The 13,158-nt window shown below is 39.0% G+C and overlaps 1 protein-coding gene across 7 annotated transcripts in view; it reads left to right on the top strand.

Moving 5' to 3' along the window:
- LOC141753844 (collagen alpha-1(XIV) chain-like) overlaps positions 1-13,158 on the top strand; it is a 197,972-nt gene that overhangs the window by 72,331 nt on the left and 112,483 nt on the right. For all 7 annotated transcript variants that reach the window (XM_074612443.1, XM_074612440.1, XM_074612439.1 and 4 more), the window contains 3 exons: positions 1,175-1,301; positions 3,769-3,914; positions 9,013-9,142. In XM_074612443.1, the coding sequence (XP_074468544.1) occupies positions 1,175-1,301; positions 3,769-3,914; positions 9,013-9,142 (403 nt within the window). The remainder of the gene's footprint in view (positions 1-1,174; positions 1,302-3,768; positions 3,915-9,012; positions 9,143-13,158) is intronic.

Genomic DNA, 13,158 nt, shown 5'->3' with positions numbered 1-13,158 from the left:
CATTTTCAAGAAAAAACGTTTTTTTCTCTTAAATTTGCCAATTTATTGTCAGAGAATATCCCAATTTTTTTCCCATAAATTAAAAAACACTTTATTACATTCGTCATATACAAGTACATACATGAATGACATACATGAGTTTTTTCTCTGAATATTACCCCCCCCTCCCCCGGCTCTTTAATTACTTTTTTTTAATTAATACGCCGTTGTAACGCTTTCACTGGAGCTGTCTTACAACATTTAAATGAATCCAATCCACTGGTTATTAAGTGGTTCATCTGTTTCTCTGGCTCCTTATCGATGACGAGGTGGGGGGGGGGTCCGTTTGTCACTTTAACTGGTGGGACTTTGCTCCTGATTTCCCAGCAGAGGGTAAACAAAATGCTGACACACTGATGTAATGGCAGCATTTTAATTACGGCTGCTCAGCTTAAATCGTTTAGGGTCAATTGCTCAAGTTAAATTAACTTCTCAAAGTGATTTGCATTATTAAAGCTAGGGTGGGTAATGTTGAGAAACAAGCTGTAGTACACTAGATTTTTAAAACGATCCAAACGATAAACCCAGCCCAGTGTCGCCAACGCTTATCTCAAGAGGGTGTTTGTACCGTTTGACAACCTGCGCAGTAGATTGATTTAATTGGAAGTCTCCCTACCTATAACTACACCTACACACAGTGCTGTAATTATCAGAGTTCATATTTATGTTTGTACATTTCCCTTCTCATTTTTATGCAGTTTCTCTTTGATGTTTATTACAACTTGCAGCTGGAACGGTCCAGTTTCCCCCACAAGGAAGACGGAGGCTTCATCAAAGCTAATCTGATCTAGTTCCACTCAATTTAAATGTCTTTGGAGACGAGCTGAATGCCTACAGCAACACGTGGTGCCGTTTTCAACCGTGCAATATGCGGTTTCCCCAGTAAACAGAGGCGCTCAGTTTTTAATATATTTCGTTGCTTTTTGACTGTTACAAAGTGAGTGAGAGCGCAACATCAGAGCTAATTAAAGTCTTAAAATAATAACGATATCAGAGGTTTATCTCCCTGAGCACACAGCTGAGATGACTCACAGTGATGAACATGACAAACAAACGAAGCCGACTGCTCAATAAGACTGGAGGATGTCTGCTGTATAGCGTCCAGGCTCAGACCCGGTGTGATCCGTCTTTTCAGGTGATCCAGGGGACGGAGAACAGCGTGGAGCTCAACTACCTGAACTCTCTGACGGAGTACCAGGTGGCTGTGTTCGCCGTCTACCGCAGCTCAGCCAGCGAGGCCCTGAGAGGAAGTGCTACCACATGTAAGTTTAGAAGTTTACGAAGGATGCAATGAGGAAACTCATGTTCTCCTTTTTTTTATCACAAATATGTTTCTAATCAAAATCGGCATACGTAGGAGGTTGGGGACTGATTTTAAATCAAACCATTAGGGATGGGAATCACCAGAGGTCCCACGAAACGATCTTAATGCGATTTTAAACATTTAAAAGTATTGCGATAAGATATATTGCGTTTTCATCCACATATGTGGAGGTCAGAGGTCAAGGGACCCCTTTGAAAATGGCCATGCCAGTTTTTTCTCGTCAAAATTTAGCATACGTTAGTTTGAAGCGTTATTTAACGTTCTTTGTGACAAGCTAACATGACATGGTAACTTCACTCTAGCTTTAAGATTGAGCCCGTTACAACCTCTGAAAGACAGAATAGTTTGTTATAAATAGGGCTGTCAAAGTTAACGCGATAACGCAAATTTGTTTCAACGCCATTAATTTCTTTAAAGCATGAACCCAACTTGTGAGGTTTAGGTTGTAGCGGTCTCAGTTTTAAAGATAGAGTGAAGATATTGGTATCATATAAAATTAAAAAACCTAATGAATCCATTGGTACCAACCATGTCATAGTAGGTTGTCAGGAAGGAGGTTAAATAACGCTCCAAACTTACATAAAATGTTGGTGAGGAAAGCTGTCCTGTCCATTTTCAAAGGGGTCCCTTGACCTAAATGGGTTCTATGGGTACCCACGAGTCTCCCCTTTACAGATACGCCCACTTTATCACATGCAGTTTGGGGCAAGTCATAGTCAAGTCAGCACACTGACACACTGACAGCTGTTGTTGCCTGTTGGGCTGCAGTTTGCCATGTTATGATTGGAGCATATTGTTTTATGCTAAATGCAGTACCTGTGAGGGTTTCTGGACAATATCTGTCATTGTTTTGTGTTGTTAATTAATTTCCAATAATAGATATATACATACATTTGCATAAAGCAGAATATTTGTCCACTCCCATGTTGATAAGAGGATTAAATACTTGACAAATCTCCCTTTAAGGTACATTTTAAACAAATACAAAATGTGTGATTAATTTGCAATTAATCGGGATTAATCAACAGGAGTACAAGACATTCACAAAATGACTAAAGTAAAAAGGCGGAGTAAACACAGCGGATCCTCTATTTAAACATGTTTTTGGATAATATTCCTCTTTCTTTTGCTCTGAAGGAATTGAAAGGAACAGCATATAGTCTTTCCAGTGCATCTTTGATAGAAACACTGATCGACTAGCAGATATTTGATTTAATTTAATTAAACTTTTATTTGAAAAACATGAATCAACATTCAAACAAATGTAAATGTCCACGAGTTAGCTGTGTTTTCATGGGCATTCCCATGTTGTTAGGCATCCTAGAATAATACAAATAATACAGTATGTATAATGGTTCAGAACATACTACATTGTGGTACAATACAGTCAAGCAACATGAGCGGACAGAAAATCCAAATAATAGTAAAATATATGTGCCACAGCAGAAGACACTGAATTTGGGCCATGAAAGCTGCACAGGTGTTGCATTATGCATCGGAGGCGCGATCCTCCACCTCTGACAGGACGCCCGTGGTGAGCTCTATTTCTCGTGTTGCCCGAGGCCCCCGTCGTGATGTCTGAAAACACCGAACCAGAGCTTGGCAGGATTCCTCCCGCCTCTCTCAGCCCGCTGCTCGCTGATGAATGACGGGGAATTCCTCCCGGTCGGCGGAGGATGAATGCTAAGCTGCGAGTCGACCTTGTGACAAAGTTAATGGAGAGTTTGGCTGCTGCCGTCAGCTGGACTCTGTTTCTACGGCAACAAATGAAACGTGACACTAGATAGTGACAGGTTTAGGGGTGTGGTGGTGCTTTATGTGTGTGACTTATAGAGCGTTTCAGGTAACAGCTTGGGTCCATGTTTACTTCCTGTCTGCTTCATAGACTGTGAAATGGTCTCTAGAAAACACAGGATGTAGAACACTGTACATCATTTCTATGTGACATCTACTGTTGACCTGCTATCTCCCCCTAAAGACCCCCTGGACCCCCCTAAATAAGACAAAAACGTCTCTATTGTGGGTCGGAGAGGGTTAAAAGCAGGTATGAACAGTTAAATTAGCAAATAAAATGTGGAAAAAAATAACATTTAATATCAGATTTTGCTTTTTTTTCTCATGCTGTGAGAGAAACCTGATGACACTGACTGGCTGAGATACACTAGATTTAATAAAACCTGAGAGAGACAGACCTTTCATGACATTTAGATATTATTTGAACTTATTGAAGCTGAAAGTCTAAAATAAAGTCTAAGAGAAGCTGCAGGCTTTTTTCATCTGAGAATAATATCCTCCATGAGCATGAAATAGACATTATTTTGTGTGATATAATCATTTTAATATTAAGATGTATTGTTGTTATGTTTGAAAGCGGTCTTACATTTGGTCTTTGTGTCGTGCTGCAGTGGCGCTGCCGATGGTGAACGACCTGGAGTTGTACGATATCACTCACAGCACCATGAGGGCCCGCTGGAAGATCGCCGCCGGGGCTTCTGGGTACATGATCCTGTACGCGCCGCTGACGGAGGGAGACGCTGCGGACGAGAAGGAGGTGAGGAAGCTGTGTGTGTGTGTGTGTGTGTGTGTGTGTGTGTGTGTGTGTGTGTGTGTGTGTGTGTGTGTGTGTGTGTGTGTGTGTGTGTGTGTGTGTGTGTGTGTGTGTGTGTGTGTGTGTGTGTGTGTGTGTGTGTGTGTGTGTGTGTGTGTGTGTGTGTGTGTGTGTGTGTGTGTGTGTGTGTGTGTGTGTGTGAGCAGACTGTGAAGGCAGGAAAGGAAAACTATTTTTTAGGAGGTTTTTAGGAGGTAGACAAAATAATGGAAACACCTTTACAACGGTAGATCTGCTGTATGATTCAGAGCTGGGCCACTCTCTGCTGATTATTTCAGTGTTGTGATTTGCTGTATGGAAAGAAAACGGTGAATCCCGGCCAGGGATTTTTTAATCCGGTCTCATGGGAAGGCGTATAAATACCACGACATTACACAGACATTCAGCATGTCATGAGTTCACATTTTAGCCTTTTCGCGTGTCATTTGTACGCCACGTAAACGTCTGCAATATAGGCAAGAAAACCACTTAGTTAGGGTAAGAGAAAACGTCATAGTTGGGCTTAAAATCAGCACGTAAACTAAGTAAAACACGTACGGAAACAACTAGGGAAAACACGTCCCAAACGCCACGTGACTAACGTAACTTATAAAACAAAACGCCAGACGGGAACAGGGGTTTCCTGGTTAAAAATCTGGTGTTTGTTGGACCCATCCACCTCCCAATCCACACACCATAAGTGATCTTACTCACTTTTTATACTGCATCACTCTTACTGTATCATTTATGCATGGCTGAGTTTACATTTGCAGGATACATGGCGTACACATGACACGCGGAAAACAAGAAAGGCGTACTTATTGAACGCTTAAACCCTTGAGCATTATTGTGGCATTCATGCGCCTTTTTCTTGCGAACGGGCTGACTTTTTTTTGTTGTAACGAGTAACGTAACGTGTTCTATTACAATCCAAGTAATCTGATATTTAGTTACATTTTCAAATAAGCAATCTGTTACAAGAACATCACAGTGAAATGCAAATTGTGCCTGAGAAAGAAGCGTCTGTCAGCTGCAAAGAACTCTCCTTCAGATTTAAAGAAGCACCTTCATACGCAGCTCCACATCCAACACTTGTAGCTGGTTACGTGATGGAGGAGATGATTTGAGCATATTGTTTTATGCTAAATGCAGTACCTGTGAGGGTTTCTGGACAATATTTGTCATTATTTTGTGTTGTTAATTGATTTCCAATAATACATATATACATACATTTGCATAAAGCATCACATTGCTCACTCCCATGTTGATAAGAATATTGAATACTTGACAAATCACTCTTAATTTGCGATTAATCGTGATTACATATTTTAATCGATTGACGGCCTTATTTTGAGTCGAAGAAAACTTCACAGAACAGAGTCGGCCTGGATGTTTGATCAGCAGCAGCAGAACATCCAGTTATATCTCCCAGTTCATAACAGAAGCTTTGGTTACGTCTTTTAGTGTCTGAGTTTGACCTTGCAAACTGCTGGCTTCGCTCTTCTCCTCCTGTTTGTCTGCAGTTTGTTAGATTTTGGCATCTCTCCGTGTTTGGCCTGATGGTTGAGCGTCACAGGAACTCTGTGAAACACCTGAAGTTGCTTTGAAACGACGTATCTAAAGACGGTGACTGTCAGAGCAGACACAGACTTCTAATCGACTTAATAAAACTGACCTGCAGAGACGCCTTTGTAATTGTAATTGAGTTGCTTCAAAGTAAAAGTCAGCTTTGATGTGGTGTTTCTCTTATTTTTCTCTGCATTCTGTATATCGAGCACATCTTCCTGCATACCCTTCAGTGATGCTCAGTGAGGGAGATAAGACGGAGAGGTGAGAGGATGGGAGGAAAGAGAGGAAAAAACTCAGAAAGACCAAATGAAATTGGCAGTTGGTGGAAGTCAAAATTGGTCAGAGTTTGCCAAGAAGAAAAAGGAAAGAGGAAGGGAAATAGTTGCCACAGCTACAGCTTCTCAAGGACACCCTCAGTAACCTTTCAGCCTCTCTGTGGTGCACGAACCAAAAAAACAGTTAGATTTCTTAAATTTCAGCTAGTGTTGGAGGTCAAAGGACAGAAAACTGAATATTTATTGAAATAAAGAGCAGCCACATGCTGAGACGAGCATCAGCAGGTCAGAAAACATCAGAACCAACCTGGAGAGATTAAAACATGCAGGTAAATAGAGCAGAGGAGGTAGAGGAGGAGAGGTGTTTCCCATCAGGCCTCATTACGCCCGTCGTCACATTCCCCTCTGGGCAGACGGCAATAAAAACATTCAATCCAGGATCAGGACGGATGTCTTCCAGCAGCGAGGAAGAGCCGGGCTCTGAGGCGCCGCTGTCAGAGCCCGGCCTTGGCTGGCTCCACATCCTGGGCCACGTGGGGACTCGTCTGGGCCAAAGAGGGCTTCAACACAGACTGAACCCAAGACAGAGAGGGAGGATACATATTAAAACATGTTAACAGCAACAAGGAGATTCTATGTTAGAGTTTGGGTCCATAAAACTGATGATTTACCTACCAACAAAAAACAAAAAGTGACGAGAGTTCAGTGTGAAATGTATCTCCTCAAGATGACGCGTCATTTCAGAAACATCAGCTCTATAAGTCTATTCAGAAAGATCAAACTTTACTCTAAGGATACAAAGAAACAAAGGTCTCGGTAGCTAATTTAACTCCTGACTACGGCTGCAACTAACGATTATTTTTTACATTATTATTTTTAATATTATTATTTTCTCGATTGTTGATTATTTTCTCGATTAATGGATTAGTTGTTTGGTCTATAAAATGTCATAAAATGGTGAAAAATTGCTCAAGATGACGTCCTCAAATGTATTTTTTTGTCCAAAACTCAAAGATATTCAGTTTACTGTCATAGAGGAGGAAACAAACCAGAAAATATTCACATTTAAGAAGCTGAAATCAGGGAATTTGTTTTTCTAAAAAAATTCCTCAAACCGATTAATTGATTATCAAATAGTTCTCGATTGATTTAATAGTTGACAACTAATCGGTCAATCGTTACAGCTCTACTCCTGACGTTTGTCTCAGTGGAGATTTTGACAATTTTGCACGTTCATCCACAGCTTCAACATGGCTTCATTTCACATCCCATTTTTCCCAAATTAAACATGCCAAAATCAAAAATAAATAAATAAATGACTCAATAACTAATAAATATGTCATTAAATGCAGCAAAAATAATATTAAAAATAAGTGTAGCCTTTAATTAGTTGATGAAAATGTGACATAAATTGATATTTCTGTTTTATTTAGCTTCTTTATTTATGTATATTTGTATTAATTCCCTTATTTATTTACTCCTCTGTTTAATTTTCCCTTTTATTTATTTATGTATTTATTTTTATTATTTTACATACTTAATCTAAAAAGAAATATATATATATGAAAAAAAAAAAAATGAATAAAATATTAATACGAAAATAAATACATAAATAAATAAAAGTGAAGGAGAGTAAATAAATAAGGGAATTAATTCAAAGATAGATAAATAAAGAAGAAAATTAAAAGAGTAATATCAATTTATGTCACATTTTATCAATAAATTCTTAGCCAAATTTATTTTAAATTTAAAAATCATTTAATGACATATTCATTTATTAATCAAGATATTTTTGTATTATTTTGGCAGGTTCCATCCTCCATAAAGACGAACATCCACAGTACAAGGAAGTAGAACTAGACCAAAATAGAAGTAAATATATTCCAATGAAAAGGGAACCTGCTGATGTATAACAACCATTTAACCATTACAGTGACTCTGGAACATGAACGGTTTCATGTCGGCAGCATATTTTACATCAGTAGCCAGATCGCTGTCTGAAATTCTGCATCGGGTTATGAAGTATGACTCTTAAACTTTGGCAGAACATCTTATTCCTCTCAGGCTCTAAAAGGAAAACAATTTATTCATGAACCAGGTAGACAAGAAGAGCAGATGGACAAACATTTGTCGGTGCCTCCTTTCTGCCAGATTATTATTTTGTGTGTGTGTGTGTGTGTGTGTGTGTGTGTGTGTGTGTGTTTGTGTGTGTGTGTTTGGCAGAAGGTGAAAGATGGTGAAGTTGTGGGTGTGTGGCCGTCGTGTGTTAGCAGCTGTATTATAGTGGAGTTAATCATCCTTCTACAAACACAGAACCAACCCCTGATCTGGTATCAGACTCTGATCAGATAGAAATCTTTTGGTTCCTGGAGGGCAATTGGTTTTACAGCAAGTTATATTACAATACATGAGAGAACATAGACATACAGTACAGTAAAGGGGAGGGGAGGAGTCCTGAATGTACAATACATGTAGCCTAGGTTCTGCCTACCTTAGCTATACTGTATGTCGCAGCTCACAACATAAAAATAATTAAAATAAATAATAACTGTCATTAAATGCAGCAAAAATAATATTTAAAAAAATTTAGCCATTAATTAATTGGTATATATTTATTTTTGTAATTTGCTTTTTTATTTATTCTTTGTTCATTATTATAAACAAATTATTACATTATTATTCTGTTTAATTTTCCCTTTTATTTATGTGTGTATTTATTTTCTATTAATTTTTAAATATATTTATTTTGCAAATTAATCGCAACCCTAAATAAATAAATAATGAATGCATTTAGAAATTAATAAAATAAATACATAAATAAATAAATAAAAAATGAAAATTAAACAGAGGAGTAAATAAATAAGGGAATTAATACAAAGGTAAATAAAATAAAGAATGTGTCACAACATGAGGCACATAGTTTAAAGGGTTGATGGGTCCCAGCTGCTGAAAGCGAGAGGAAGAAAAAGGCACAAGCCCCGTTCAGAAAAAATCTTATGTAATCACTGCTCGATTCTCTGCTTGTCTGGACTCGACTGAGGGCTGATGGAGGGATGATAGAAGAGATAGAGGTAGATGATGGGGAGAGATAAACGGACAGATGGATGAGAGACGAGATGAGATGAGATAAAGACGTCTGCGGAAACACGGCATCCTCCTTCTGCTGAAGGCACATACCTTCATGCTTTGTGTGTGTGTGTGTGTGTGTGTGTGTGCAGGTGAAGGTGGAGGACTCTGTGAACGAGGTGGAGCTGGAGGGACTGACCCCGGACACGGAGTACACGGTGACGGTTTATGCCATGTATGGAGAGGAGGCCAGCGACCCCATGACCAGCCAGCAGACCACACGTGAGTCTTTCAGACACACGCACGCACACGCACACACACACGCACACGCACACACACGCACACACACTGAGATGATCAGTCAATTAACTGATTAATCCATCAAAATCATTTACGCATTCCCTATGATTAATAATTCCACACTCAAATGTCCCTTAAATGTTCCCTATAACTCTTTAACTCTTTAAAACCGGATCGTTGACGGTTGAGCGTTCATTCTTTTTGCAGTAGAAAGTTATCACGCTGTACGCTCGTGATGACGTCATTATGTTACGGCGGCGCCAGAGTTTTGCCCCGTAACGGCCACGGGAGATCGTTGTTTGCTTGATCCTGTTTAAATCAATCTAAAATATAAATTATAAGAGCTAGAAGATTCACTCTTTTTTGCAGCAGAAAGCTAACGCTTCTGTCTTTAGTTAGTAAGCGTCATCACGTTGTACGCTTGTGATGTCATTATATTATGTTACGTGCGGAACGTAACAAAACTATCGAAGCACGTTTGCACTCAATCTGCTCATAAAAATGAACATATGTCAAAAACTAAACACGGTGCATAGTTCAATACCTAATGGAGTGTTCAAAAATATTTTGTGTATGTTTCTACATTTAGAAATCTTCTGGATCAACATGTTTTGTGTGTTATTAATAACATTTTATGAAAAAAACAAGTCTGATTTTTATATATTTTTATTTATGACACAATTTCAATACTTTTATAGAAATAAAGGTGAAGTTAGGTTGTGCAGATTTTAGGGATATGAAGAATTTGAAGATAAATTACATCACAATAAGTCACGTCACGTCACGTCACGTCATTCCAGTTAGCCTAAGTTATTGCTTGTAACTATTTTCATATAATAAACCACATAATCGTATGGATTTCTTTGAACGAGTCACAGTAAAGAAACTAAATAAAACTCACCAAAACCATCAGTCCAGCAACTCTGGTTTGGTCAACATAATAAATCCTTAATTCACAGAGTAAAATGTGAAATCATACCGGCTCTACAGGCCGTTTTTTACTACGTTGTTTCCCTCTGCCGCGCAGACAGGAGGAATCGGGGATCGAACCGGCAACCTTGTGATTAAAAGACTCGCTGTACCCACTGAGCCACAGCTGCCCCGGCAGTGTGAACTGTACACTGTAAAACTATCCTCGTCCATAACATCCTCTGCACTGCACTGGGATGCAATTTTCGCTGTTGGAAACGTAACACAAGCCAAGAAAACAAGGAAGTTTGTGAGCGGCGTCGTGCCCTGTCCTTTGAAGAAGTTAGGACTGAGGACTTCACTGTCAAGGTCTAAAAGTCAGATTGGTCCTCACAAAGATAGAAATACAAGGTCACACACACTCTGACTCATAGAGTAAATATGAATATCACCGTGAAACCGTCAATGAGCTTCGCTAACTGTTGATGAAATTCAATTTCATTAAATTCCTGACAGATTTTACGACCCTCTGAACTCATATTTCATTCGCCGCGGGACGTTCAGATTTACTCACAGCTGTCTGACGCCCTGCAGGAAGGAAACCACACATCTCCCAAAAAAAATATCACATTGAGAGCAGTTGTTTTTAGAGTGAAGTTTAAAGATCTGGAGTGTCATTGAACTCGATGAATATGCAGCGAAGCGGAAGCAGCTTTTTACTCCCGACACTACAGAAAGCTAATTCCTCTGAAGTTGTTCCAATCAGTCGAATCAGCTGCTGCAGTTACGTTTCATTTGTGTTTGCTTGTAGTTACACGGCTTTTTCCAGGACCGCTGCAACACGTCACGGCACGTTTTTCTGCCCCGACAAAACCGCCAACCAGGCGGTGCCAAAATCCCAGCGTGGCGCCGGCCTCAGGCTTCCCCTCGTCGTGCTATTTTTTGCACCTCACTTTCATTTTTAAGAGTTCTGAAGCTCCGTGCCTCCCCTCTGTGCCGTCCCCGTATCCCCACCATGCCCACTAATTAACGTTTTATGAAGTCTCCTTTAAGGTCTGCGGCCTGCGGCTTTAAGTCAGGGCATGTTTGTGTCTTTATGAGGCGTGTAAGGCTTTGAATGCAGGTCAGATAAGGACGCCGGAGGCTGTTGGAGCGAGGCAGTGGATGTTTTTTTTGGGGGGTTGAGGTCTCTCTCTCAAATTACTTTTAATTTCCTTCATCCGTGCAAGCGGGGCTTCATGCCACGTATATTCATTTCTCCTTATGTGTATTTAATCATTCATTCATTAAGTGCAAGAAAATATCCACATGAGTTGTCTTTGACAGCCAAATCTGTTTTTGTTGATTATTCCTGCAGTGAAGATGAGCTGCATCAGAGTTAGGACATTTATTTTTAGTTTATATCTGCGCTGCGCTCATCATCAGCCGGTGTTTTTTCTGATGCATCTGGACGTGCAGGAGATGAGTTTAATGTGCTTTTAACTCCGCGTGTTGGTTCGTAATCACTCAGACGTCGTCTCTCTCGTCCCTCATTTCATCCAGTTATTTCACCGTTTGTTTGTGTCATTGTTGAGACAAAATGAGCTTTAATGATGGCTGCAGTGAAATGAAATGTTCTTTTTTCCTCCATTACCGGTAATGATCAAATCATTTTCAGTCTATTATTCAGTCCAACGTGTTCATGTTGGTTGGTTTTTGTTCAGTTAACTTTGTGTTTGTCATGTCAATAGAAGAAATGTGTAAATTTGTCGACTCTGTTACCTTTGTAGCTGCGTCAGCCTCATCTAGGGCTGCACAATAAATCCAAATTTGATCAACATTGCAATATGGCCTACTGCAATTTGTTAAAGGCATTTTAAACCATTTTAAATTAAATATTATTTTGCTGCAGAGACGTCCTGGCCTACACATTATATTCTACAGACTTAAGAGAACATCTTTGTTTGGTACAGACACCCGCAAAAATCACACCATAACCATTTTAGTATGTTTTCAATAAAAATGAAAATAATGATATAAAAATCATCATTCTCTCCAATATCACATATATATATCGCAAATGCAATATCAGTCAAAATAATCGCAATTAGATATTTTTTCAAAATCATTCAGCCCTAAACTCATCCATGCCATTTTTCTGGCTCTGGCACAAGAAAATGATCTCTTTTATTTTTATAAATATATTTATTATTTTAAGAGGTATAACGAAATAATTTTTTTTCCCTCCCACCCCTGGTTCCTCACAAAATTTCTGCGAATACAAAAAAAAAAATAGAAAAAAAAAAAAATATATATATATATATAGATGAATAAATGAATAAATAAATAACAACCCTTTCTTTTTAACACAGTAGTTAAGTCAATGATAAAACAAACAAATGTGCAAAACAAAGGCCGTTACACACCGGGGGTGTTTTTTTTACCAGCGGTTAATTCGCACGTCAATATTTTTTTCCAAACTGTTGTTTTTGTCATGAATACTTTCACACAGAATGCAAATATTATGCTGCGAAAAAGTGGCATACTTTTTTTCCGAAGTTGATTTTTTCTGAGGTTTTGCGCCGCGAATAATAGGCATCAACCAATCAGGTTGTACAGAACAGGTTTACAGGCTTAACGTATAGGCAATATAGACGGTCGCTTAGGGCGCCACCTTCTGGGGGACGCTAGTCACCCTCTAAAAAAGGGGGCGCCCTTCCTCATTTTCTACATTTAGGTAAAATAAAGAAAGAAAGTAAAACACATTTCACCCTATTAACTCTCTTTCTCACACTGTTTCACTGCCCGGCTGTACTTAATTGTTAATAAAACTGCAAATTGTAGTGAAACTCAATAAACACTTTTAAGCCAACTATATCAGGAACCTATAGTTTATTTATATCATAATAAATACAGTTATTTATGAAAAGAAAAATCTTAATTCTTGTCTTAAAACCATTGTGATATGTTGCGGTTTACGGGGGTTCTGGTAGTCCGAACCAAGACGGCAAACTTTATTGCTCCTTTAAACCTTGACAAAGACAGACCAGATGATCAACGCCTTCTGTTTATACCTTTCACAATAAAAGCCCGAGACATATAATATTAGC

The sequence above is a fragment of the Sebastes fasciatus genome, chromosome 17 (assembly GCF_043250625.1).
Source record: "Sebastes fasciatus isolate fSebFas1 chromosome 17, fSebFas1.pri, whole genome shotgun sequence".
Taxonomy (NCBI): domain Eukaryota; kingdom Metazoa; phylum Chordata; class Actinopteri; order Perciformes; family Sebastidae; genus Sebastes; species Sebastes fasciatus.
The sequence above is the reverse complement of the archived record's forward strand: the minus strand, read 5'-3'. Positions and strand labels throughout refer to the sequence as shown.